General features: G+C 37.0%; 1 protein-coding gene across 1 annotated transcript in view; it reads right to left on the bottom strand.

Moving 5' to 3' along the window:
* Positions 1 to 17,892: 17,892 nt before the first annotated feature.
* Positions 17,893 to 24,318, bottom strand: part of LOC121387946 (sodium/hydrogen exchanger 3-like) — a 55,035-nt gene continuing 48,609 nt past the window's right edge. The window contains exons 10-12 of the mRNA XM_041519132.1: positions 22,989 to 23,202; positions 22,327 to 22,422; positions 17,893 to 19,069 (exon numbers count right to left, since the gene is read on the bottom strand). Coding sequence (XP_041375066.1) covers positions 18,276 to 19,069; positions 22,327 to 22,422; positions 22,989 to 23,202 — 1,104 coding nt within the window. The 3' untranslated portion in view covers positions 17,893 to 18,275. The remainder of the gene's footprint in view (positions 19,070 to 22,326; positions 22,423 to 22,988; positions 23,203 to 24,318) is intronic.

Here is a 24,318-nt window from a genome sequence, read left to right on the forward strand (position 1 = left end):
TTGAAACTAGGGTATAGGTGAAAAATATGCCTCAGTGTTTAAAAACTAGGGTTTATCCCTTTAACAATATTGTTTGTCCCTTTGTCTACATATAAATATTTAGTTATTTGCACCAACAACAATCTAAAAGTATATCATCTAAAATTACAGCATTTTCCCAGAACTGACAAATGGTAACATCAAGTACACCTTTTGCGCTTTCAGTTGGATACTGGAGTTTTACCAGTATTAAATTGAGCAGTGGCATTTGTCTGGGATTTTCTGGTTAACATCAACAGAGAAGACTAATAGTGATTGCTATTTGTTTCCTTGCCTTGAAAAGTGATGTTTTCATTGGCACCAGTACTGTGACATTTCTTATTTCTTAGTAAGGCTTGTGATGGTGGTTAAGATGTTATTCAATATTTTCACAATGTATTGATCACAATGGAGGTAAAGCTGAACATATACCGGTAATGTATTTTTAAGTCTCTCCTCCCTCCCTCCAACCCCCCAAAACCAGATTTAACTAACAACTGACTATCATTTGTTAATTCAAATTTCACACATTTGTTGCATGCATTGTAGTAGAGTTGTTGGTTTTTTCATGATGCATAAGATTTGTGAAATGTATCAGAACAGTCATAATTTACTGAAGATGTCAAATCCGGAAATGGAGAATTTAACTGGCATGGGAACTGACTGGATGTTTATTTGATTTTTCAATCTCTAGAAGTATTATAGTTGTAGGAAACAGGGTCATTTAGACATGGGGGACCTAACTCTTCCCATTTCATTTGTTTTCAAAGATCGATTCAGTATCTTTTTGTATCACTGAAGTTTACTTGTTTTAAACCTATCAGTATTATGATCAAATCACATAGTTCTGTTGAACAAACTGTATAAAATGATAATTGTTTCCTTAGCATTGATTGTTTGTTGCATCGGCACTTTTATTTATTGTTGACGTTTCATAACTTACAAGTCACAATGTCTTCAGCATAATATTATTATGAGCTATTGGTCGTGTGTATTTATTAAAGTGGGGTGATTTTTTATGAACTATTTGTAATGGGTATTTATTAAAGTGGTGACTTTTTATTAGCTATTGGTAGTGGGTATTTATTAAAGTGGGGTCTTTTTATGAACTATTGGTAGTGTGTATTTATTAAAGTGGGGTCTTTTTATGAACTATTGATAGTGTGTATTTATTAAAGTGGGGTCTTTTTATGAACTATTGATAGTGTGTATTTATTAAAGTGGGGTCTTTTTATGAGCTATTGGTAGTGTGTATTTATTAAAGCGGGGTCTTTTTATGAACTATTGGTAGTGGGTATTTATTAAAGTGGGGTCTTTTTATGAGCTATTGGTAGTGTGTATTTATTAAAGTGGGGTCTTTTCATAAGCTATTAGTAGTGTGTTTTAATAAGGGGAGATGGGACTACGATGTAGGTTAGCATAATCACATACATTTATAATACAGAAAATCTTGTAACCGAAGTTTTCAGTAATAAGAAGATCATCTTACATCAGGACAGATAACCACCAACTTAAAAGTGATAGCATGAAAGCGTACACAGTATTTGAGGGTCGTATACCAAGTTAAACTTACATCTTCTATAGGGTTTTGTTCACTGGAGTCTCCATTGTCTCAAAGGACATTGTTATGTGTGTTAGTTAGTTACTTCAGTCCATTTGATGTTTTAAACACAAATAGTTTGTAGTAGAATTATCTTATTGTGATTGTTGAGGTTTGTTGCTTTAATATTTAATGGATGAACAACTTGTTTGCAATTTGGTTTTTTCTGGGATCATTTTGGTTATTATGACAACCTTAAAATGAAAAGAAAAATTGTGCATAAGAAATGGTCACTTTATTAAAAGTGTACTTATGTTTGTGTTTTGCATTAGTAAATGATGTTATTTAAGAGGTGGTGATTAGCTTGAAGCTTTAAGCACAATATGGAATGTATCTTGCCAAAATGTATGCCTTGCTTTCATGTGAAATTCATATAAACCAGCATTAATATTATACATTATTTAAAATATTTATTGATATTTAACCAATGCACTACTTATTGTTATGTGAGTACTTAATGTAGATGCTTTTTCAATATGGCTGTGAACTTATTCTTTATATTTAATAGCAGTTAACTCTTCCATTGTGGCTGTGATCTTATTCTTTATATTTTAGTAGCAAGTTAGCTCTTCCTTTGTGTCTGTGTTCTTATTCTTTACATTTAAATAGCAAGCTAGCTCTTCCATTGTGGCTGTGAACTTAATCTTTACATTTAAATAGTAAGTTAGCTCTTCCATTGTGGCTGTGAACTTAATCTTTACATTTAAATAGCAAGTTAGCTCTTCCTTTGTGTCTGTGTTCTTATTCTTTACATTTAAATAGCAAGCTAGCTCTTCCTTTGTGTCTGTGTTCTTATTCTTTACATTTAAATAGTAAGTTAGCTCTTCCATTGTGGCTGTGAACTTAATCTTTACATTTAAATAGCAAGTTAGCTTACCATTGTTGCTCTGAACTTATTCTTTACATTTTAATAGCAAATTAGCTCTTCCATTGTGTCTGTGTTCTTATTCTTTACATTTTAATAGCAGTTAGCTCTCCCATTCTGGCTGTGAACCTTTTCTTTACATTTAAATGTTTACATTCTGCTCTTACAATATGGCTGTAAATATACATTTAAATGAATACTAGCTACATGTATTTATTTCTCTGCATATTAATGGGTTTTTTCTGCCAAAATTATACCAATATAGTGTATTTTGTAAATGAACCTTTATATATATTTTTTAATTTCAAGTGCATTAAAAAAAAAATACCTTTGTGGAGATTTGGTTTTGGTTTTGGTTTTTCGTATTCATGACATAGACCTTTGTGTAATACCCATACTATTTTTAAAATAACTTTGGAGAATTTTAATACATTACATAGTACACTATTTTCAGAGAGGAAATAGCACATACCATGATCTTTGATATACCAGTATGGAGTTGGGTACTCACAAAAATCACACCTGACTCCCAACCTTTATAGCATTATATAAGTCTGATGGTTTCCTTTAATATGTAAACCAGGATGTAGCTCAGTGGTAGTAGAGCACTTGCCTAGGTCGTAGGATTGTAGCTCAGTGGTAGAGCACTCGCCTAGGTTGTAGGATTGTAGCTCAGTGGTAGTAGAGCACTTGCCTAGGTCGTAGGATTGTAGCTCAGTGGTAGAGCACTCGCCTAGGTTGTAGGATTGTAGCTCAGTGGTAGAGCATTCGCCTAGGTCGTGATGGATTGTAGCTCAGTGGTAGAGCACTTGCCTAGGTCGTGATGGATTGTAGCTCAGTGGTAGAGCACTCGCCTAGGTCGTGATGGATTGTAGCTCAGTGGTAGAGCACTGTTGTAGGATTGTAGCTCAGTGGTAGAGCACTCACCTAGGTCGTGATGGATTGTAGCTCAGTGGTAGAGCACTCGCCTAGGTTGTAGGATTGTAGCTCAGTGGTAGACCACTCGCCTAGGTTGTAGGGTTGTAACTCAGTGGTAGACCACTCGCCTAGGTTGTAGGATTGTAGCTCAGTGGTAGACCACTCACCTAGGTTGTAGGATTGTAGCTCAGTGGTAGACCACTCGCCTAGGTTGTAGGATTGTAGCTCAGTGGTAGACCACTCGCCTAGGTTGTAGGATTGTAGCTCAGTGGTAGACCACTCGCCTAGGTTGTAGGATTGTAGCTCAGTGGTAGACCACTCGCCTAGATTGTAGCTCAGTGGTAGAGCACTCACCTCGGTCATGATGGATTGTAGCTCAGTGGTAGACCACTCGCCTAGGTTGTAGGATTGTAGCTCAGTGGTAGACCACTCGCCTAGGTTGTAGGATTGTAGCTCAGTGGTAGACCACTCGCCTAGGTTGTAGGATTGTAGCTCAGTGGTAGAGCACTCGCCTAGGTTGTAGGATTGTAGCTCAGTGGTAGAGCACTCGCCTAGGTTGTAGGATTGTAGCTCAGTGGTAGAGCACTCGCCTCGGTCATGATGGATTGTAGCTCAGTGGTAGAGCACTCGCCTAGGTTGTAGGATTGTAGCTCAGTGGTAGAGCACTCGCCTAGGTTGTAGGATTGTAGCTCAGTGGTAGAGCACTCGCCTAGATTGTAGGATTGTAGCTCAGTGGTAGAGCACTCGCCTAGGTTGTAGGATTGTAGGTCAGTGGTAGAGCAGTCGCCTAGGTTGTAGGATTGTAGCTCAGTGGTAGACCACTCGCCTAGGTTGTAGGATTGTAGCTCAGTGGTAGAGCACTCGCCTAGGTTGTAGGATTGTAGCTCAGTGGTAGAGCACTCGCCTAGGTCGTGATGGATTGTAGCTCAGTGGTAGAACACTCGCCTAGGTTGTAGGATTGTAGCTCAGTGGTAGAGCACTCGCCTAGGTCGTGATGGATTGTAGCTCAGTGGTAGAGCACTCGCCTAGGTTGTAGGATTGTAGTTCAGTGGTAGAGCACTCGCCTAGGTTGTAGGATTGTAGTTCAGTGGTAGAGCACTCGCCTAGGTTGTAGGATTGTAGTTCAGTGGTAGAGCACTCGCCTAGGTTGTAGGATTGTAGTTCAGTGGTAGAGCACTCGCGTAGGTCGTGATGGGTTGTAGCTCAGTGGTAGAGCACTCGCCTAGGTCGTGATGGGTTGTAGCTCAGTGGTAGAGCACTCGCCTAGGTCGTGATGGGTTGTAGCTCAGTGGTAGAGCACTCGCCTAGGTCATGATGGGTTGTAGCTCAGTGGTAGAGCACTCGCCTAGGTCGTGATGGGTTGTAGCTCAGTGGTAGAGCACTCGCCTAGGTTGTAGGATTGTAGTTCAGTGGTAGAGCACTCACTTGAGGTGTGATGAGTTGTAGGATTGTAGTCCTTACAATAGCAATTTAGTACAAATAATAACAAAGTAAAAAGCTCATGATAAATATGACATTGCTGATCAACTTTGCAATAACTTTTTGTGATGGCAGAACCAATTGTCATTATAAATTTCAAGGGCTGGGGTTGACTCAGCTTTTTTCTTGTCCCAATCAATAGCCCACTAACATCAAATGCCATGGTTTGTACTGTCCTGTTTATGGCTGGGATCGATCACCCTCAATGAACCTTTAGTCCAGGACAGAGGGTTAGTTGTTAGTGAGAGAGAAAGAGGGTGTAGTGGTCTTACACCTACCCATTGAGTTGTTAAAACTCGCTCTGGGTGGGAGCCGGTATCAGGCTGCGAACCCTGTACCTACCAGCCTGTAGTCCGATGGCTTAACCACAACACCACCGAGGCCAGTAAACTGACAACCAAAACATATTGCTTTATGGGCTTGCTAATAACAGCACAGTAGGTGAAAGTTCCTCATTAATCCTAGTGGTGCATTCACTCTGAGCCAGAAGGAAATGTTTTATTTAACGATACACATTTTATTTTTGGTTATATGGCGTCGGACATGGTTAAGGACCACACAGATATTGAGAGGAAACCCGCTGTCACTACTTCATGGACTACTCCTTTAGGGGTTCATCTGAAGGCCAGACTGCTTTTCTCTGGTCCTGGTAGGTGGGACAATGTTGCAGGAAATGTTGGTTGGGAGTCTGTACTGGAATGACTAATCTCCCATTACCTCACTTGGGGAAAGAACCTGGCAACTACCAGATTACTGGACTCCAATGACAAGTACACTACACCACCAGGCTATAGGTCAGTCTGGGTGGGTGGTGCTGTGTTAATTTTTATTAAAAAAATAAGATCATTAGGATGCTACCTTAATTGAGCCACACCCATTTCTTGCTGGTAGTAATCAAATAAAGTGGATCCATGCAACTCGCATTTTAAAACGTCCATCTTTTAAAAATATGAAATATAATTTTGTTACCGTAATTATACCTCTAAACTTTTCCAAAAAAAAAAGAAAAAAGAAAACCCACACTAATTGTTGATTATAAATATGGCCTATTCGTACCGACGTCGTAGCTGACAGTGGTTTTATGATATTGTAGTGCTAAGATGTCTCCAAAACTGGCTGGCTGGTTGCTGCTAAAAAGAAGCATGTCATAAAGTCAAGAATTAAAAACAAACAGTTTCACAGATCATTTTAAATTTGTTTATTTACAATAAAGAGCAATTTCTGCACCAATTGTCTTATATTTGGGTCTGTTAATCCAAGAGGATACATTAACAAAAAAGAAAACCTGTCTAATCAATAAGCAGAATGCAGCATGACGACATAATGATGACAGCCCACATAAAGTGACAACTGAGTCAACTACATGTGTGTATTGTGTTTCTTGCCTACCAAATACATGTAACAATGTTTAGAAAAAAACAAGACAACTGACATGGCTGCAACATGTCATTAAAACATGAGCACTGTATATTTATTTTCTCATTCATTCTATCATTTAGATCATTTTACCAATATATCGTAAAACATTTATAAATATTTAAAAGAGTTTTTATAAATATTTAAAAGAGTTTGGAATTCCATTTTGACTGCAAACTTTAGAAATATATTGTTCTGTTTTTTAACGTAAATAGTTTATAAAATGTTGGGGATTTTTTTTTCAAATTTAAAGTAAAAATGTACTTGGGTAGGCAAAAAAAAGAATCCATCACTCATGTCTCTTGGCAACAGAGACACTGAACACTTCAAAACACAAAATTTTTGTCTGATACACGCTCCAACAATAGAGTTTCAAACAGTTGTATTTCCATGGGCTGGAACTGTCTAGTCTCCAAAAGAAATGAGTGACAGGTCATGTTTATTTTCAATCTTTATGACCAACATTTTTTGGTGGTCTTTTATCACTGGAAGTACAATGACACAAAAAACTTATCAACATATACAATGAGTTTGATAATCACTGAGGTAGATAATCATAATTTTGTCAACTATTTTTGGTAATAAAAATATTGTTTGATAATTTTGTTAATGAGAAGTTTTAAATACATAATTATACAGTCAAACTGTCTTTATCTCCATGTTGAAAGGACCAAACTAAATAGCTCGAGATCACAGGTACCCCCAAACAGAAACCGCTAATACAAATACTATAGTTACATATATACTCTTTATTATATAACGTTACTATAACATATCTGACGTTATTGTTTGGGGAAAGAAAGGAATGTTTTATTTAACGACGCACTCAACACATTTTAATTACGGTTATATGGCGTCAGACATATGGTTAAGGACCACACAGATTTTGAGAGGAAACCCACTGTCGCCACTACATGGGCTACTCTTCCGATTGGCAGCAAGGGATCTTTTATTTGCGCTTCCCACAGGCAGGATAGCACAAACCATGGCCTTTGTTGAACCAGTTATGGATCACTGGTCGGTGCAAGTGGTTTACACCTACCCAATGAGCCTTGCGGAACACTCACTCAGGGTTTAGAGTCGGTATCTGGATTAAAAATCCCATGCCTCGACTGGGATCCGAACCCAGTACCTACCAGCCTGTAGACCGATGGCCTGCACAACGCCACCGATGGCCGGTCTTTTATTGTTTGGGGATACCTGTGCTTGAGATAAGGCAAAATCAAACCAAAATTATAAAATTGATGTGGTGATGTGCTTCTTTTTCGGTCCTCATTGACCATGGTGGCCCCTCATTAACCTTGGAATCCTAAAAAAAATTCCTGCATTTTCCGTATCGCCATGGCAACTTTTAGGACTTCGACATTGTCCCCAAATAACCTCATTTGGATCCAAAATGTCAATGTGCATCGCAATATTATTGGTTGAGGCGGTATATAGATGGCACTACTGTAGCTACCATGGAAAAGGTTTATGCACAGAGTCAAAACTGACGTGTGTGCTGACCAGGGGCCTAATTCACAAAGGTCTCTTAGGCTCTGCTAGACAACAAAGCATCCTCTTTGCAAGTCTTTTAGCACTGCACTGCGAGATCGCAAAGTTGCAAGAGTTTAGTGAATTAGGCCCCAGGCCAGCAATATATATTATTTTGCCTAATCGTGGCTCGAGAGAAACATGGTTGTTAGTGAAAATTATGCCATGGAAGCATTTCTCTACCCTGAGATATTCTGAGTTTAACAGATAACAGAAGTGAAGATAAGGATGTTTGACTGTAAAGTACAAGTATATAATTACAAAAAGGATGTTGAAAACTGATTTATATGTATTTTTAACTAAATAAGTTGTGCTATTTGTAATTATAAGAATTGTTTATTATGTTGTTGTGAATTTATCAATATATACCAGTCAAACATTTTGTATAAAATCGCTTCTCTATCCTATGGGATTTTATACAATTTGTAACTGCTATACATCAATAAATTCACCAAATATTACAAACACTTCTTATATAACATTTAAAATTACAAAATATAGCTTAGATTTAGTCCTTAATAATTTAATATTTTGGCATAAGTCTGCATTATATAACTCTTTTTCTCTTTAACTTTAAAAACATGTTACCATATTAAAAATATTCGAAGCATTACCCTGTTGTTTCCAAAATCAAGCATTAAATTAATAATAAATATAGATAAAAAAGAGAGTTAAACTTGCTTCTTAAAGGCATAATTGCACCAATTAAAAGGTTAGTTTTATGAAATACCAGAGGATAAAAGAAAACAATTTTTTATAATCACATGGGATATAAAACATCACTAATGTATTGCCAACACGTTTCTGTTGTTCCTGATTGATTTCACGTAGCTTGAATTTCACCACTGGGTCTACATTCCTAAATTTCAGCTAGTAGTACATGTAGTTAATGCACGTACAAGCCATTTTGCTACCATTTTATACATTAACTAAACCAAAATAAGTGATATTTGTTTATTTGCAACTGTGCCACCATAATCCAATATTATATCAATTTAAAAGTATCAAAGAAGTTTGTTTTGTTTAACGACACCACTAGAGCACATTGATCTATTAATCATAGGCTATTGGTTGTCAAACATTTAGTAATGATGACTATGTATCAGTAACTGGTTCAATAAAGTATTTTAGGGACAAATTAACAGATATTTAACTGGCAATTTAATAGAACAATATCTGTGCTACTATGCCTTTAAAAGAAACAATAAAATGTGTACAATGTAATTAAATCACATTATGTCAAAATAATACAATTAGCTATGAGACTAAGTGTATTTTCAAAAATTATTATTTTGGATAAGACCAACTTTAAAAAAAAAAAAATGTAATAGCATGCACTCATATATCAGTAAAAATGGTGGGTTGGTTGGTGTTTCCTTTTTAATGTACAATTTATGAAAGACATTAGAGTAAAATTTTGTTTTTAATTCAATAAAATGTTTTTCAATAAAAAACCCATCAATATAAATGTGTACAATGATATACCATGACCAGACGATGGTCAAGTACTAGTGATCAATTTGTAAAGAATAGAACTACATTCATATCAAGGTAATTAAATAAAATAAAAGTACAAAAGAAAATTTGTCCAACATTTGATGTGAAAAAAGTGTTAAATATGTATTCATCTTTAGTGGACAATAACATATTTTTGCTACTAATTTTCATATTTTCAAGACCACGATTGTATATATATATATATATATATATATGTATGTACTGGGAATTTCATTTTTAGTACACTCATTCTGTTAAAAGTCAATTGAATCTGCTAAACAGAACACCTTGCACAATACCCACATCTATAAAGGGTACTTCAGATATATACCTGGCGTGGTTACATTTTATTTTAATGTGAACAGCACTCTTTTAGTAGAACCCTTAGGTGGTCTTTGTAGCAACTTTCAAATGTCAGCTACATCTGTCAGCAAGTTAAGTGTGAATACCATATTTTCAAGTATTGCAAGCAAGGTGTAAAAATACAAAACCCCTCAATATTAGTCAACCATGGTAGATGACTGACACGAGCTTAAATTAGGCAACACTACCGATTAATATATATTTTACTTTATTTTACAGCCATTTTTATTGTTAAATTTATGCACACATTACCATACATAGTTCTTCCTGTTCCCTCTGTTAAGAGTATGTTTATGGAATAAATGTTTGAGGAGAACTCTATCAGAAAATTATTTCACCAAAGACCTTTAAAGAAATTTCATTCATAATTTGCCTTTATTTAATGAAAATTATTTAATGATGCTGCTGTGAAAGCACACCTAACAAAACCATTGCTCAAGCCAACAACAAACAAAACAAAACAAAACAAAACAAAACAAAACAAATGGAATGGAAGTTCAAGTCAAGAACAGGACTTTTTGTCATAATTATTTTGGCCTCGTACACAATCAGCTTCAAATATTTTACCATACCATAACTGCAAGTCAGATCTATTTTTGGTACTGGAAGGTATAATTGTTTAAAACTGATAAAAAAAAACCCCTCAAAATAAAAATGTTCTAACTTAAAATTGTCCAGCATTTTAACAAATTGTTGTTCGCTAGATGAGATAAAAAAAAAGATGTTATTCAAATAATGACATCTTGTAAAGTCAAAAACAATTGTCTGTGAACGGATTACAGGTGGTGGGGTGGTTCTAACATTCTAATTGTTGCACATTGGAAAGATATTATTGTTTACTACAGTAATATGTTTTTATTTTCTATAAATGTAGAAAAAATCAAGTTAAAGTTTAAAGAGATTCTTCAAAGTGTAAAAAGATCCATTAAGTATAACATATAAATATATGGTAGTTATATTTATTGTGTATGAAGCCAAAAACAAACGTGCCAAAATATTTTGTTACAGACATCAATAATTAGACCATAATCATATACAATGGACGATCTTTGAAAAATGATGAATATGATCAGGCTATCACCACAGTAGTACTGGTAGTAGATAATACAGAGACTAGGTACAGTGAACCTCTCAAGACCGGACCCTCTGTAAACTGGAATTCCCTCAAAACCGGATGTTTTACAGAGTCCCTTTGTAAAAACCAGTACAGAACTTAACCTCTCTAAACTGGATCCCTCTTAATACTGGACATTTGTATTAATTCCAAGGGTGTCCGGTTTAGAGGGGTTTCACTGTATCAATAATATATGCAGTACGATACATTTGAAAAGATTTGGAAGATGTTCCTTGCTGAACTATTTGTTGTGTTTACCAACATTTTCAGTTTTAATAGCAAACTTCTACAATCAAAATATGCTGGTTCAAATAAGTTGGTTACCTTTGTCATTAATAATATCAAATAATACAGGCACACTGATTACTGGATGTTAAAGTATTTTTTTTAAAAAAGAAAAAAAAAGCATTCTGAGAGTACTGCTAAAGCAATAGATGTCACCAACTGGGCCGAATCTCCTAAATTCAAGGGCCATAACTCTGTGAAAAAAATGGGTAATATGCCATGATAATCAAACTTGATCTGTAACAGTACATGATAAAGCTATACACAAAATATCAGCTCAATATCTCGAGGCATTGTGAAAACGAACATCAGGAAGACTATGTGGGACAGACAGATGGACAGACAGACAGATGGACAGAAGGATGGAGATGAATCCTACAACCCCCTCTCAGGCCCGTAGGAACCGGGGGTCCGGGCACATGCCCCCCCTCCCCACCACCACCACCACTTGTGAGCTTTTTTTTTCTTTTTACATATTAATGTTTGCCATTGTAACCAAAATCTGATATAGAGTTGTACCCGATTCCCCCCACTCCCAAAGTCGTTCCTACGTGCCTGCCTCTGGTTATATATATATATACAGTAGAATCTTGTTGTGAAAGACTTGGAAGGGTCGAATACCCTGCAAAGTTCGAACTATAAATGAAGTCCCAAGTTACACTTAAATGGTTGCTGAAGCATCAATGGGGTTCGAGCCAACGAGATTCAACTGTATATATATTTGAATATAATGACCATATTCACCTTCTACTTCTATTTAAAATATAGCCAATAATAAATATACTGGGTATGTATTAATATAATAAAATATTAATAATTACTTATCTCTTATGAAATGAGATCAGCGTGAGAATGTATAAATACAAGTAATATCACTGACTAGAAACTGACCAGACATGATTGTGTTAAAATAACAGACATCTCAACTATAATGCTTTTGGTATGATTAGGCGTGCATCTCATGCTCTTATGTAAATATCTAAATTTCATGTACTGAGAATTTCAATAAAATAATCATATAATAAGCCTGTTTTCATACACATGGCTCATAAATTTATTTTAAATTCCACGCATACACTACACCTGGTCCAATATATTACTGTGAGTCTTTTGTCTATATACATCTAAAAGAAACACTGTCAGGTGAATCTTGATGTAGAGTACATACATAAAGAACAAACAGGTTATCAATTACAATGAAACCTCTCAAAACCGGACCCTCTGTAAACCGGAATTCCCCCAAAAACCGAAATTTTTCAGTCCTTTTTCAAAAATCAGTACAGAAATTAACCTCTCTAAACCAGATACTTCTTAAAACCAGACTTGGTCCATAGGGTGTCCAGTTCAGAGGGGTTTCACTGTATATGCTTTGAAGGTCATGAACAGGATAATTAAAGCTACTGACCTAGATCACTCATCTCTTATGGTATATATCCTGTAACTCAACAAGCAGTGTAAGGAAATCATCCTTATTCCTAACTTTACTCAATTTATAGTCCAGGACCCAATTTCACAAAATATCATAAGCCTAGTTTTGCATGTAAACGTATATCTACGACTAAACTGCAATTTTTATTTCCATTATATTACAACAAATATAGTTAAAAAGTACACATATTTAATTTTCTTTTGTCCTTAAAATGCTCCATTTTCATTAATGGTGTAATTATTTTCCATGAAATAGATGTCAAACACATGCAAATGTATGCTCGGTATATCTGCTAGTCGTAGATGTAAACTTACGATGTTTGTGAAATTGGCCCCCGTTTTTCAAGAGGCCTATAAAATAGATTTAGTTTGGACATGGTTTGAGGAATGGTTTAGGACCAGTAGTACCTCCAAATTGTGGTATACTAATTAGCTACAGTGATTTCAACTGCGAGTCTCTAACCCACATGTGTAAAACTTAAAAGTCGGGTGGCAGAGCACATGCAATTTAGTACCCACAATTGTTCTTTGTAGTTTTTGAACCTTTAAAAAGTACTGACAAACAATCCTGGTGATGCAAACCTGGCACTCATGAGCAGTTTGTGATGGCCACCAAAGCATTAAACTGATAAAACACTGGATGCTACAATACATGTGCATGTACATCACCTAGGACAAACATTTTGAAGTTGGTTATTGGATGGAATTCATTTTAAACAACCAGCACAAATGAATAGAAAGTTTAAATATGCCCCAGTACAAATTAATAAGAATGTTTGACGATGCCCCAGTACAAACAAATAAGAATGTTTAACGATGCCCCAGCACAAACGAATAAGAATGTTTAACGATGCCCCAGTACAAACGAATAAGAATGTTTGATGATGCCCAAGCACAAATGAATAAGAATGCTTAACAACATCACAGCATAGATGAAACCTAACTTTGAGCATATTATTATACAACAGGGTCATTTCATATGGTTCAGATGAGACATTCTATTGCTATTTTCACTATATGTTTTGTCTGCATATTTGCTTTAATCATTAGTTCATCGAGACCAGCATTTCACACACGGCTCTTACACACATTAATTATTAGTTCACTGAGACCACCATTTCACATACGGCTCTTACACACATTAATTATTAGTTCACTGAGACCACCATTTCACACATTAATTATTAGTTCACTGAGACCACCATTTCACACACACTGCTCTTTCACACATTAATTATTAGTTCACTGAGACCACGATTTCACACACTGCTCTTTTACACATTAATTATTAGTTCACTGAGACCACCATTTCATACACGGCTCTTTTACACTTTAATTATGAGTTCATTGAGATCACCATTTCACACACGGCTCTTTTACACTTTAATTATTAGTTCACTGAGACCACTATTTCATACACTGCTCTTTTACACATTAATTATTAGTTCACTGAGACCAGCATTTCACACACTGCTCTTTCACACATTAATTATTAGTTCACTGACACCACCATTTCACATACTGCTCTTTCACACATTAATTATTAGTTCACTGAGACCAGCATTTCACACACGGCTCTTACACACATTAATTATTAGTTCACTGAGACCAGCATTTCACACACTGCTCTTTTACACATTAATTATTAGTTCACTGAGACCAGCATTTCACACACTGCTCTTTTACACATTAATTATTAGTTCACTGAGACCAGCATTTCACACACTGCTCTTTTACACATTAATTATTGGTTCACTGAGACCAGCATTTCACACATGGCTCTTTCACACAATAATTATTAGTTCACTGAGACCAGCATTTCACACACGGCTCTTTCACACAATAATTATTAGTTCACTGAGACCAGCATTTCACACACTGCTCTTTCACACATTAATTATTAGTTCATTGAGACCAGCATTTCATACATGGCTCTTTTACACTTGAATTATTAGTTCATTGAGACCAGCATTTCATACACGGCTCTTTTACACTTTAATTATTAGTTCACTGAGACCACCATTTCACACACTGCTCTTTTCTGTATCCAAGCTGTTCTGATATGTTACAATACATTAAAGCAATTTGCTCCGATTCACTTTAATTAGATTTCTGTTGGACACCTTGGCCTTCGACACACCAAGAGATCAATAAGAAACGTTAAATAGCTTTAATTTCATTATACATTTGTTTGACTAATTAAAACCAGAATTTGACTTAAAAGATTTTCTGGCCAAATTCTTAATAATGTTTGACGTCCAGCTTAAACTGCGTATTCATGTTCACATTAACACAAAACACTGAACATACCAAACTTTGGGAAAACTAAACGGTAACAAAAATACAAATACATGTATATGTAAGTAATTGTTTTCCAAGCTGCCAAACCAGTAATGTACATACATGTATGAATGATAATCGTACTTATACAATATGTTCAAATACAGGTACAGCGCAGGACATTTAAACAATACTGGTGCAACATATATAATCGCCATTTGATTTCAGGCACAAATAGTGGAAAAGAACATAATTATTATACTAACATACTAATGTCATATCCCATAACCTTTGTTCAAATTCAAACTATGAATGAACATTTACTAAAATACTGCACAAATAAGAACACTCATAAAAAAATTGGGAGATAACTGCATGCATCTGCAAAAACAAAACAAAAAGTACAGTAACGTACACTTGTAATGAACACGCTTAGAATGAACTACTGCACAGAACGAACTGATCGTAAACTCCTGTTCAGGCCTGTATGAACTGGGGTGTGTGTGGGGGCACGTGTGGGGGCACGTACCCCCCCCCCCCCACGTGTTTTTTTTTTTACACATTAATGTTTTGCCATTGCAACCAAAATCTGATATAGTTTTTGTACCCGATCCGTCAGTGCCCACCACCCCCACCCCCTACACACACACTCCCAAAGTTCATACGGGCCTGCTGTTTTATCTTCCACATACTTGTGCAAATGTGTACAATGAACTAACTAACTGTAATGGCCCCCTCCAGTTCATTGTAAGAGTACTTTACTGTATAGTGAAAAAAAAACTTGATTTTTTTAATAATTATTTTCTTTAAATACAGGCACTGAATGAGGAAGCAAAGAAAGAAAGAAAGAAATGTTTTATTTAACGACGCACTCAACACATTTTATTTACGGTTATATGGCGTCAGACATATGGTAAAGGACCACACAGATTTTGAGAGGAAACCCGCTGTCGCCACTACATGGGCTACTCTTCCGATTAGCAGCATGGGATCTTTTATTTGTGCTTCCCTCAGGCAGGATAGCACAAACCATGGCCTTTGTTGAACCAGTTATGGATCACTGGTCGGTGCAAGTGGTTTACACCTACCCATTGAGCCTTGCGGAGCACTCACTCAGGGTTTGGAGTCGGTATCTGGATTAAAAATCCCAAGCCTCGACTGGGATCCGAACCCAGTACCTACCAGCCTGTTGACCGATGGCCTAACCACGACGCCACCGAGGCCGGTCGAGGAAGCAAAGATGGCTAAAGCTCACAAAAGACACTGGAGGACACCCCATATGCTAATTAATTTTCTTACACACCCGTTGGTGAGAACACCATGTGTTATTTATGATAACACATACTTGTTTACACACGTACGTGTGTTAGCAATTTCAAGACATATACGATTGGCTACTCCTAGGTGATGACCAGGTCACCAATGCCATACTTCCAATAAAAAAACAGCACGATGGAAATCGATTAGACTGTGATGTATCGTTAACCTGACAATCATGTGTCTGTGACGCGTAAGTCAGCTACAAGTGCAATGGCTGTAAATAACTTCTAGTTGAAAAATTTGCTTAAACCTAGTTGAATAGGATATGTAAGAAAAATGTAGTTCCAATTTGCATAATTCAAAATCCGGTTAATTTTTTTAACCATACAAATGGCTTGTAGCATATTATTTTAAGCATTATTCATTGTGAAGTTACATGTAATTCTGAAATGTTTTATGCAAATTACATCTAAGAATATAGTTCAATTTGCATAATTCAAAATCCGGTTCATTTCTTTTACAATACAAATGGCTTGTAGCATATTATTTTAAGCATTATTCTTTGTGAAGTTAATTCTGAAAACTTTAGTAACCTTCATTTGTCAAAAAATAGGAGCGAACCAAAATGAACCAGATTAGCTTACAGTATGCAGTGGTAGTCTCCTGTAGTCTCACACTTAATTAATACATGTAGGTACTGGTTTAAAACAAGCTTCAATTGGTCGTTTTTAACACACTTTGTACTAATAGGCTTAAAGCAAAGTCCATGCATCAAAATATAACACACTTACAAATTGTAAAAATAAATGATATTGAGACAGACAATAAAAATAAAAATGTTCATTGAAAAAAAGAAGAAGAAAACAATACAGTTCTTGTTTTTGTTTTAAATACAGACATAAAAAAAAAAACTAACTTGCTTGAGGAAAACAATCATATTCCTTAAATTGCTGCCGTGTGTAAAATTATATTGATTTATGAGCTCAAATAGTTCACTGAAGAAATTCTCTTAATAGAATTTTGTTCCTTTGTTCACTTTTGTATCGTGCATGTTTTTAATACTTAGTACACATGTATTAAAAAGAGTCAATATAATTTGTCGACTTTGAAAATTGTCATACTATACAACGGCATTTCTTACATTATTTATGATCCTATTTTGAGTATAGTAACTATATTTCTGTTACTGATAAGCTCTATTAAAGGGACATTCATGAGTTTGCTGCAACTAACAGAGACTTTTTAACGAATGTACTTACATATCAAATATATTTTTCTGCATAAAATATTAGTGGCTGTATATTAAACATGTTTCTGATCGTTCTAATATTTGTACTAGGTTAAATTTCATTTTATTTCCTAAAATTAAAAAAATTGTACATACAAAATTATTTGAAGAGAAAATCCTGTTTGGTCTTCTTACAAATATTAAGATGACCAGAAACACATTGAATATACAGACACTGATATTCTAAACAAGAAAATATATTTAATATGTAAGTTTAATTGTAGAAATATTTTATTAGTCGGAAACATCTTACAATGCAGCTAACTCAGGAATGTCCTTTTAAATCTATTGGTTTTACAAATAAAGCAGTAAGTATTGGTACTTATTCGTTTTTCCCACCCCAAGTTTGGGTATAGTATATATAACATCTAAAGATTTTACAAATTATATTAATTTCACTGATTACACTGATTACACTGCTTTAAAACAAAGGCTGTTTTTATTTTACCGAGATGAGAGCATTTAAAACTCACTGCTGTAGATATATTTATTTAAAATAATATTTTTCAGGCACAACCACAGATCATCAAGCACTCAAATCAAACAACCTAATTCACGGGGAATTTATTGCATCACTTCAATAAATGGATCAAAATGGATCAGGGAGACACACAGCTAAAGGTACCTTCAGCTAAATACATCTTAACATCTTAGTACAGTTTGATGTCAAACTTGTGTTCAAACCAAAACATGCAAATTGGATCCACTATGTCTTTTAAAAACATTTCATGTAATAATTAAAATAAAACTTTTTAAAAATTCCCTCATCTATCTCCACAAAAGCACAATTTTAAAGACATATTAGGATATACACATACTTTTTGATTTTAATAATTTTGTCAAACTGCTAGATGTGGTTAAGGAAGCATATTGTACAATTTGACAAAAAGGCACTACTGTGGCAAGCAGACATTTCTAGTGTGTGCTGTCATTATAAATGTGTGTCAAAGTCCGAATCTTCATCGTCTGTGATGTTCTCGTCGTCAGTGAGCTGTATTTGCGGAAGACGCCCACCCTTCCTGACAGGGTCATCGTTCTTGTCACTGTCGTGCAGCCACTCGGTTACCCGCGACTGCACTCCCTCCTGGTAGGCCATCTCCTCCATCATTATCTCCGTCTCTAGCCGTTTCTTTTTGTAGCCTTCAACCTCAAAAGGCTGCCAGTGTTTTGGTGATTCCGTTGAGGCGGCGTGCCCCACCAGAGACGACGCAACCTTGTGCATGTTGGCGTCGTGGTCGTGTGGAATGATGACATGGTGCGCGGGTGGAATGAAGCTGTGGTTGGACTGCAGCAAGTTGTTGGACTTGTCGCCCATGCTGTCGACGGCACGCGACGTCATCGGCTCGTCGTCCACCCCGTCACACTGCGACCATGGCGTCGGCAGGTCGGGAATGGCGTCCTGGTTGTCATCATCGTCATTGGTCTTCGCGGCACCATTCTGGAAGACATCAAACACAGATGTATGACTGTCTTTCGGTGGATCTGCGTTTATTGTGTTCTGTGGGGAGGCATAGGGTGAGCCTGTCTCCGTCAGGTGGTGGTAGGCCGGGTTACTGGCCCAGGAGGGCCGCGACGACATTATCGGGTGCTCGTCGTCTGGCATTGTCAAACAACTCAGTGAAGACACTGGATCAAGTGGTGAAGACCGTTTCCATGGTAACACTTTTTCTGCTTCCGTTTCGTTCACCTTTTCCTTTTGTTCTTCCTTTGGTTCAGGCGGTGATGCTATGAGAAGAAGAAAACAAAACATGGATAAATAATGAAAATTAATCTTTTCACACAATATCAAGTCATCAGTGATTCTCTAGTTCCCTCAGAGAGTAACTAAAGCCCCACCACATCTGTAATGTTCAGAGACTTAACAAAAAGGGGTGGGACGTAGCACAGTGGTAAAATGCTCACTTGATGCACAGTCGGTGTGGGATCGATCCCCGTCGGTGGGCCCATTGTGCTATTTCTTGTTCCAGCCAGTGTACCACAACTGGTATATGAATGGACATGGTATGTGCTACCCTGTCTGTGGGAAAGTGCATACATATAAAAGATCCCTGGCTGCATTAGGAAAGATGTAGTGGGTTTCCTCTGATGATTTACGAGTCAGAATTACCAAATGTTTGACATCCCATAGCCGATGATTGATTAATCAATGTGCTCTAGTGGTATCGTTAAACAAAACAAACTTTAAACTATTAACAAGAAAGAAGCTGATCACATGGCTGACACCGTTTATTAAGGTGCCATAAATTAAAACGGCAAAAGCTGCACGACTTATATGTCAAGTCCTAGTCTGTGAAAAAATAATTCAATCCATTCTTTTTAAATTAGTTATAGGATACTAGTCTTATAGGATACACTCAAGTATAAGTTATAGGATATACTCAACATAATATTCTGTCCTGTATTCATTAAACCCACTCCCTTTATAGAGAATATTACCCAAATGATGAATGAATGAATGTTTAACGACACCCCAGCACAAAAGTACATTGGCCATTGGGTGTCAAACAATATTGAAAAATAATCCATGAATTGATAATCAACAATTTAAAAACACAGTGTTGTACTGTGCAAAGTATAAATATCACAAGTATATTAAAATTTTGAGTACAGTATGTGCATATTAGAAAATTTGTTTTTAATTTTCATTATTATTCATACTTACCTAGTACTAGCACAACAACAATGCTATCCGACCCCGAGTCATAACCTACACTGCAGAATTATCTCCCCTTGCCAGATGTACAACATACACCCCCGCACATGGGCAGACAGTATATTCTTGTTTTTGATTCTATCTTCCTACATTATGGCTCAGGGTCGTATAGCATTGTCGTTGTGCTAGTACGGTATGCTGAATAAGACTATTACAGGTAACTATTAAAATTTCTAGTAAAAATCAACATCTCATAAAAACTTCAAGATAAGATCAGGGTGAAATGGAAAGGATTCAATCACATTTTGTCTACCAAACATATCTTTCCTCGTCAGTCTAAGATGATTACACTCCACCAAGATGTGGTGATTTGTCAGAGTGCACTGACAGCGGTCACACTGGGGTAGAGGCTCCTTCATTAGAACAAAGAAAGAAGTGTTTTATTTAACGACGCACTCAACACATTTTATTTACGGTTATATGGCGTCAGACATATGGTTAAGGACCACACAGATTTTTTTTTTAGAGGAAACCCGCTGTCGCCACATAGGCTACTCTTTTACGACAGGCAGCAAGGGATCTTTTATTTGCGCTTCCCACAGGCAGGATAGCACAAACCATGGCCTTTGTTGAACCAGTTATGGATCACTGGTAGGTGCAAGTGGTTTACACCTACCCATTGAGCCTTGCGGAGCACTCACTCAGGGTTTGGAGTCGGTATCTGGATTAAAAATTCCATGCCTGTAGACCGATGGCCTGCCACGACGCCACCAAGGCCGGTCATCATTAGAACAAATGAAAGTGTCAAATATGTATGACTGATGCGAGCACGACACAAGACCATTTCATCCTTCCAGGAGTGGGATGTAGCCCAGTGGTAAAGCGCTCGCTCGATGCACGGTCGGTCTGGGTTCGATCCCCGTCGGTGGGCCCATTGGGTTATTTCTCGTTCCAGGAGTGCACCACGACTGGTATATCAAAGGCTGTGGTATGTACTACCCTTTCTGTGGGATAGTGCATATAGATGATCCCTTGCTGCTAATCGAAAAGAGTAGCCCATGAAGTGGCAGCAGCGGGTTTCCTGTCTCAATATCTGTGTGGTCCTTAACCATATTATATCTGACACCATATAACCATAAATAAAATGTGTTGAGTGCATCGTTAAATAAAACATTTCCTTCCTTCAGAGTACTGCTACAGCAATACATGTCCCCTACAGGTCACATTGGTCATTGCAACTTATTTTCGTGCTTATATCCAATTAAGGTTCAAACACACTGTTCTGGGCAAACACACCTCAGCTATCTGAGCTGTCTGTCCAGGACAGTGAATTAGTTGTTAGTTGGTTAGTGGTTAGTGAGAGAGAAGAGGGTGTAGTGGCCTTTTTACACCTACCCATTGAGCCCTTAAGAACTTGCTCTGGGTTGGAGCCGGTACTGGGCTGTAAACCCTGTACCTACCAGCATGTAGTCTGATGACTTAACCACTGCGCCACCGAGGCCGGTACAGGGTACAACAAATTGTTATATCTCCTAAATTCAAGGGAGATAAATTAGTGGAAAAATGGGTAAATCACCATGAATGGTAAACCTGATCTGTAACAGAACATGGTAAAGCTATATACAAAATTTCAGCTCAATATCTTGAGGCATTGCACAAAAAACGGTCCGGAAATATATATTTTTTATTGCCTACCGTAAGTTCAATTCAAGGACCATAACTCTGTCAAAAATGGGTAAAGCACAAAGAAAGTCAAACACGATCTGTAATAGTACATGATAAAGATAAACTCAAAACATCCGGAAAACTATATGTGAGACAGACAGACTAACAGACAGACAGACAGACAGACAGACAGACAGACAGACAGACGGACGGACAGAGATGAAACCAACAGTCCCCTCCGGTTGGACTGGTAGTCCTCCCCTCCAGTTGGATCAGTAGGGCACTAGAATGAAAAATGATCGACAGTGTTCACATTTTACTAAGATCCACTATTACTCGAAACTCCCCTATAACTTAATATGACACTTCCAATTTTTTATCTATTTTTCTGTTCAGACAACTTGAGGAAATGCTAGAATATACGACGATTGTGATCATTTGCCATCATTAACTACTACAGCTGTTGACATAGTAGTATGGAATCCCAAGACATACACATGTGGAACACTAACACCCTTGAGTAGGAGTTGCCACATTTCAATTCCTCTAAACACAGGGGCTAAGAAGTGAACGTTCAGTTGACCCGTTGGTCAGAGAGACAAGATGACTATAATGGCTCACATTATGCGTGGCATGTCATCCAATATACACATGAAACACTTACATATCTGACTAGCATCCAGGGCATCTCCTAACACAAAGACAACTTTGTCCGATGCAGAAATTGATGGTGGTTCAAAAGGTGAATTTTCTTTTGTCACTGAAATAAAGCAATAAGGGTGAAATGTAAAAAAAGACAAACCATATTCAATACTGTTATTGTTAATTATTCCAATATACATATTTATCCTGCAATCACTGTATACATTGGCAAGATATGATGACTAGATAAATCGCCATATTTTTGGTCACTGACCAAAAATATAGGTTGCTAGGTTAATGATACTCTATTTGCGTACACAAAAATAAAATAAATAACTGGTTACTGTCTTAAGATATCGGCTTTATCCTGTGAAGGTGAGAATAGCGAATGCAGCTCGGCAGTAACCAGTTATTCCCTATATATAGAACGTAACAAAAAAGGCAGTATTTAATTTCCGGTTTTTTTCAACAGTAGTCTCACTCATAATCCTAAAGGTATTCTTAACATAATTACATAGCTTGAGATGTAAACTAACTAACAAAAAGTAGCCACAAAAATGCATATCTTATCTGAATAAAAGCAATTTGTATGAAAAAGTAAATTTTTCATTTGATACTTCATAATAAAGAAAACTCCAATAATTTTAACTGCAAAACATGAGCACCTACAACACTTGTACTTACTTGTAACAGTGTCATCAACAAAACCAGCGTTAAAGAAACTGACAACTTTGGTTTTCTCAGGTTCTACCATCACATTTGGCAGGCGGCCATCTTGGAATAGTGGTTTGTTGTGATAAGACTCATTGATAAGCCGTCTCAGCTGCAAGCGTTTCTGGTGGTGAAATGGTGGATGGTTCTTTAGTTCAGACAGCGAGTGATGATTTTCGCGAACAAACTGCAAAATAATCATAATGTAAATCAAAAGCTGTGTAAGTAAAGGGGAAAACTCAATTAAGGGAACATACCATTATATATCATGTCACACAACCTTCTTTCTCTACTACATCTAAGACAGTACGTGATAGGAACAGATTTAATGCAGTCTTTGATTCCATTTTTTTTTTTTAAATTCTGTAACTCAAGATTCATTTCGTTTCAACTTATTTTTGTGCTTATATCCAACTAAGGTTCAAGAACACGGTCCTGGGCCCACACCTCAGCTATCTGGGCTGTCTGTCCAAGACAGAGGGTTAGTTGTTAGTTGGTTAGTGTGAGAGAAGATGGTGTAGTGGCCTTACACCTACCCACTGAGTAGTTAAAACTTGCTCTGGGTGGGAGCCGGTACCGGGCTGTGAACCCTGTACCTATCAGCCTTATGTCCAATGGCTTAACCACGACACCACTAAGGCCGGTGTAACTCAAAAACAAGTTGTGCAACTTGAGGTGGACACTGTATCTAGGACAGCAACACCTGCTGCCATAGTTAGTCTCATCCCCTGTGTTGTCCAGTGGCATAAAGTGAGAAACAACAGGTGTGCAGACAAAACAAATATACTGTTATGAACCATCTCTGGAAGGACGCACTCAACACATTTTATTTACAGTTATATGGCATCGGACATATGGTTATGGACCACACAGATATTGAGGGAGGAAACCCGCTATCGCCACTTCATGGGCTACTCTTTTTCGATTAGCAGCAATGGTTCTTTTATATACATCATCCCACAGACAGGATAGTACATACCACAGCCTTTGGTATACCAGTTGTAGAGCACTGGCTGGAACGAGAAATATAGCCCAATGGGCCCACCGACGGGAATCGATCCTAGATCGATCACACATCAGGCGAGTGCTTTACCACTGAGCTACATGTACGTCCCGGCCCATGAACTGTCTCAGTATAACTGTTCTTTTTACATGTGACCAGGGGCGTAGCGTGATCTGGACCTGGGGTGGGGGGTTCGAATATGAACAAAGTGGACCTTTTTCTATTTTGTTTTTGCACCACCAGAAACTCCATATGTATAAACCTGTATGTTTTAGTTCTGAAAGCGGACCATTTTGCTTC

The sequence above is a fragment of the Gigantopelta aegis genome, chromosome 14, assembly GCF_016097555.1.
Source record: "Gigantopelta aegis isolate Gae_Host chromosome 14, Gae_host_genome, whole genome shotgun sequence".
Classification (NCBI taxonomy): Eukaryota; Metazoa; Mollusca; class Gastropoda; order Neomphalida; family Peltospiridae; genus Gigantopelta; species Gigantopelta aegis.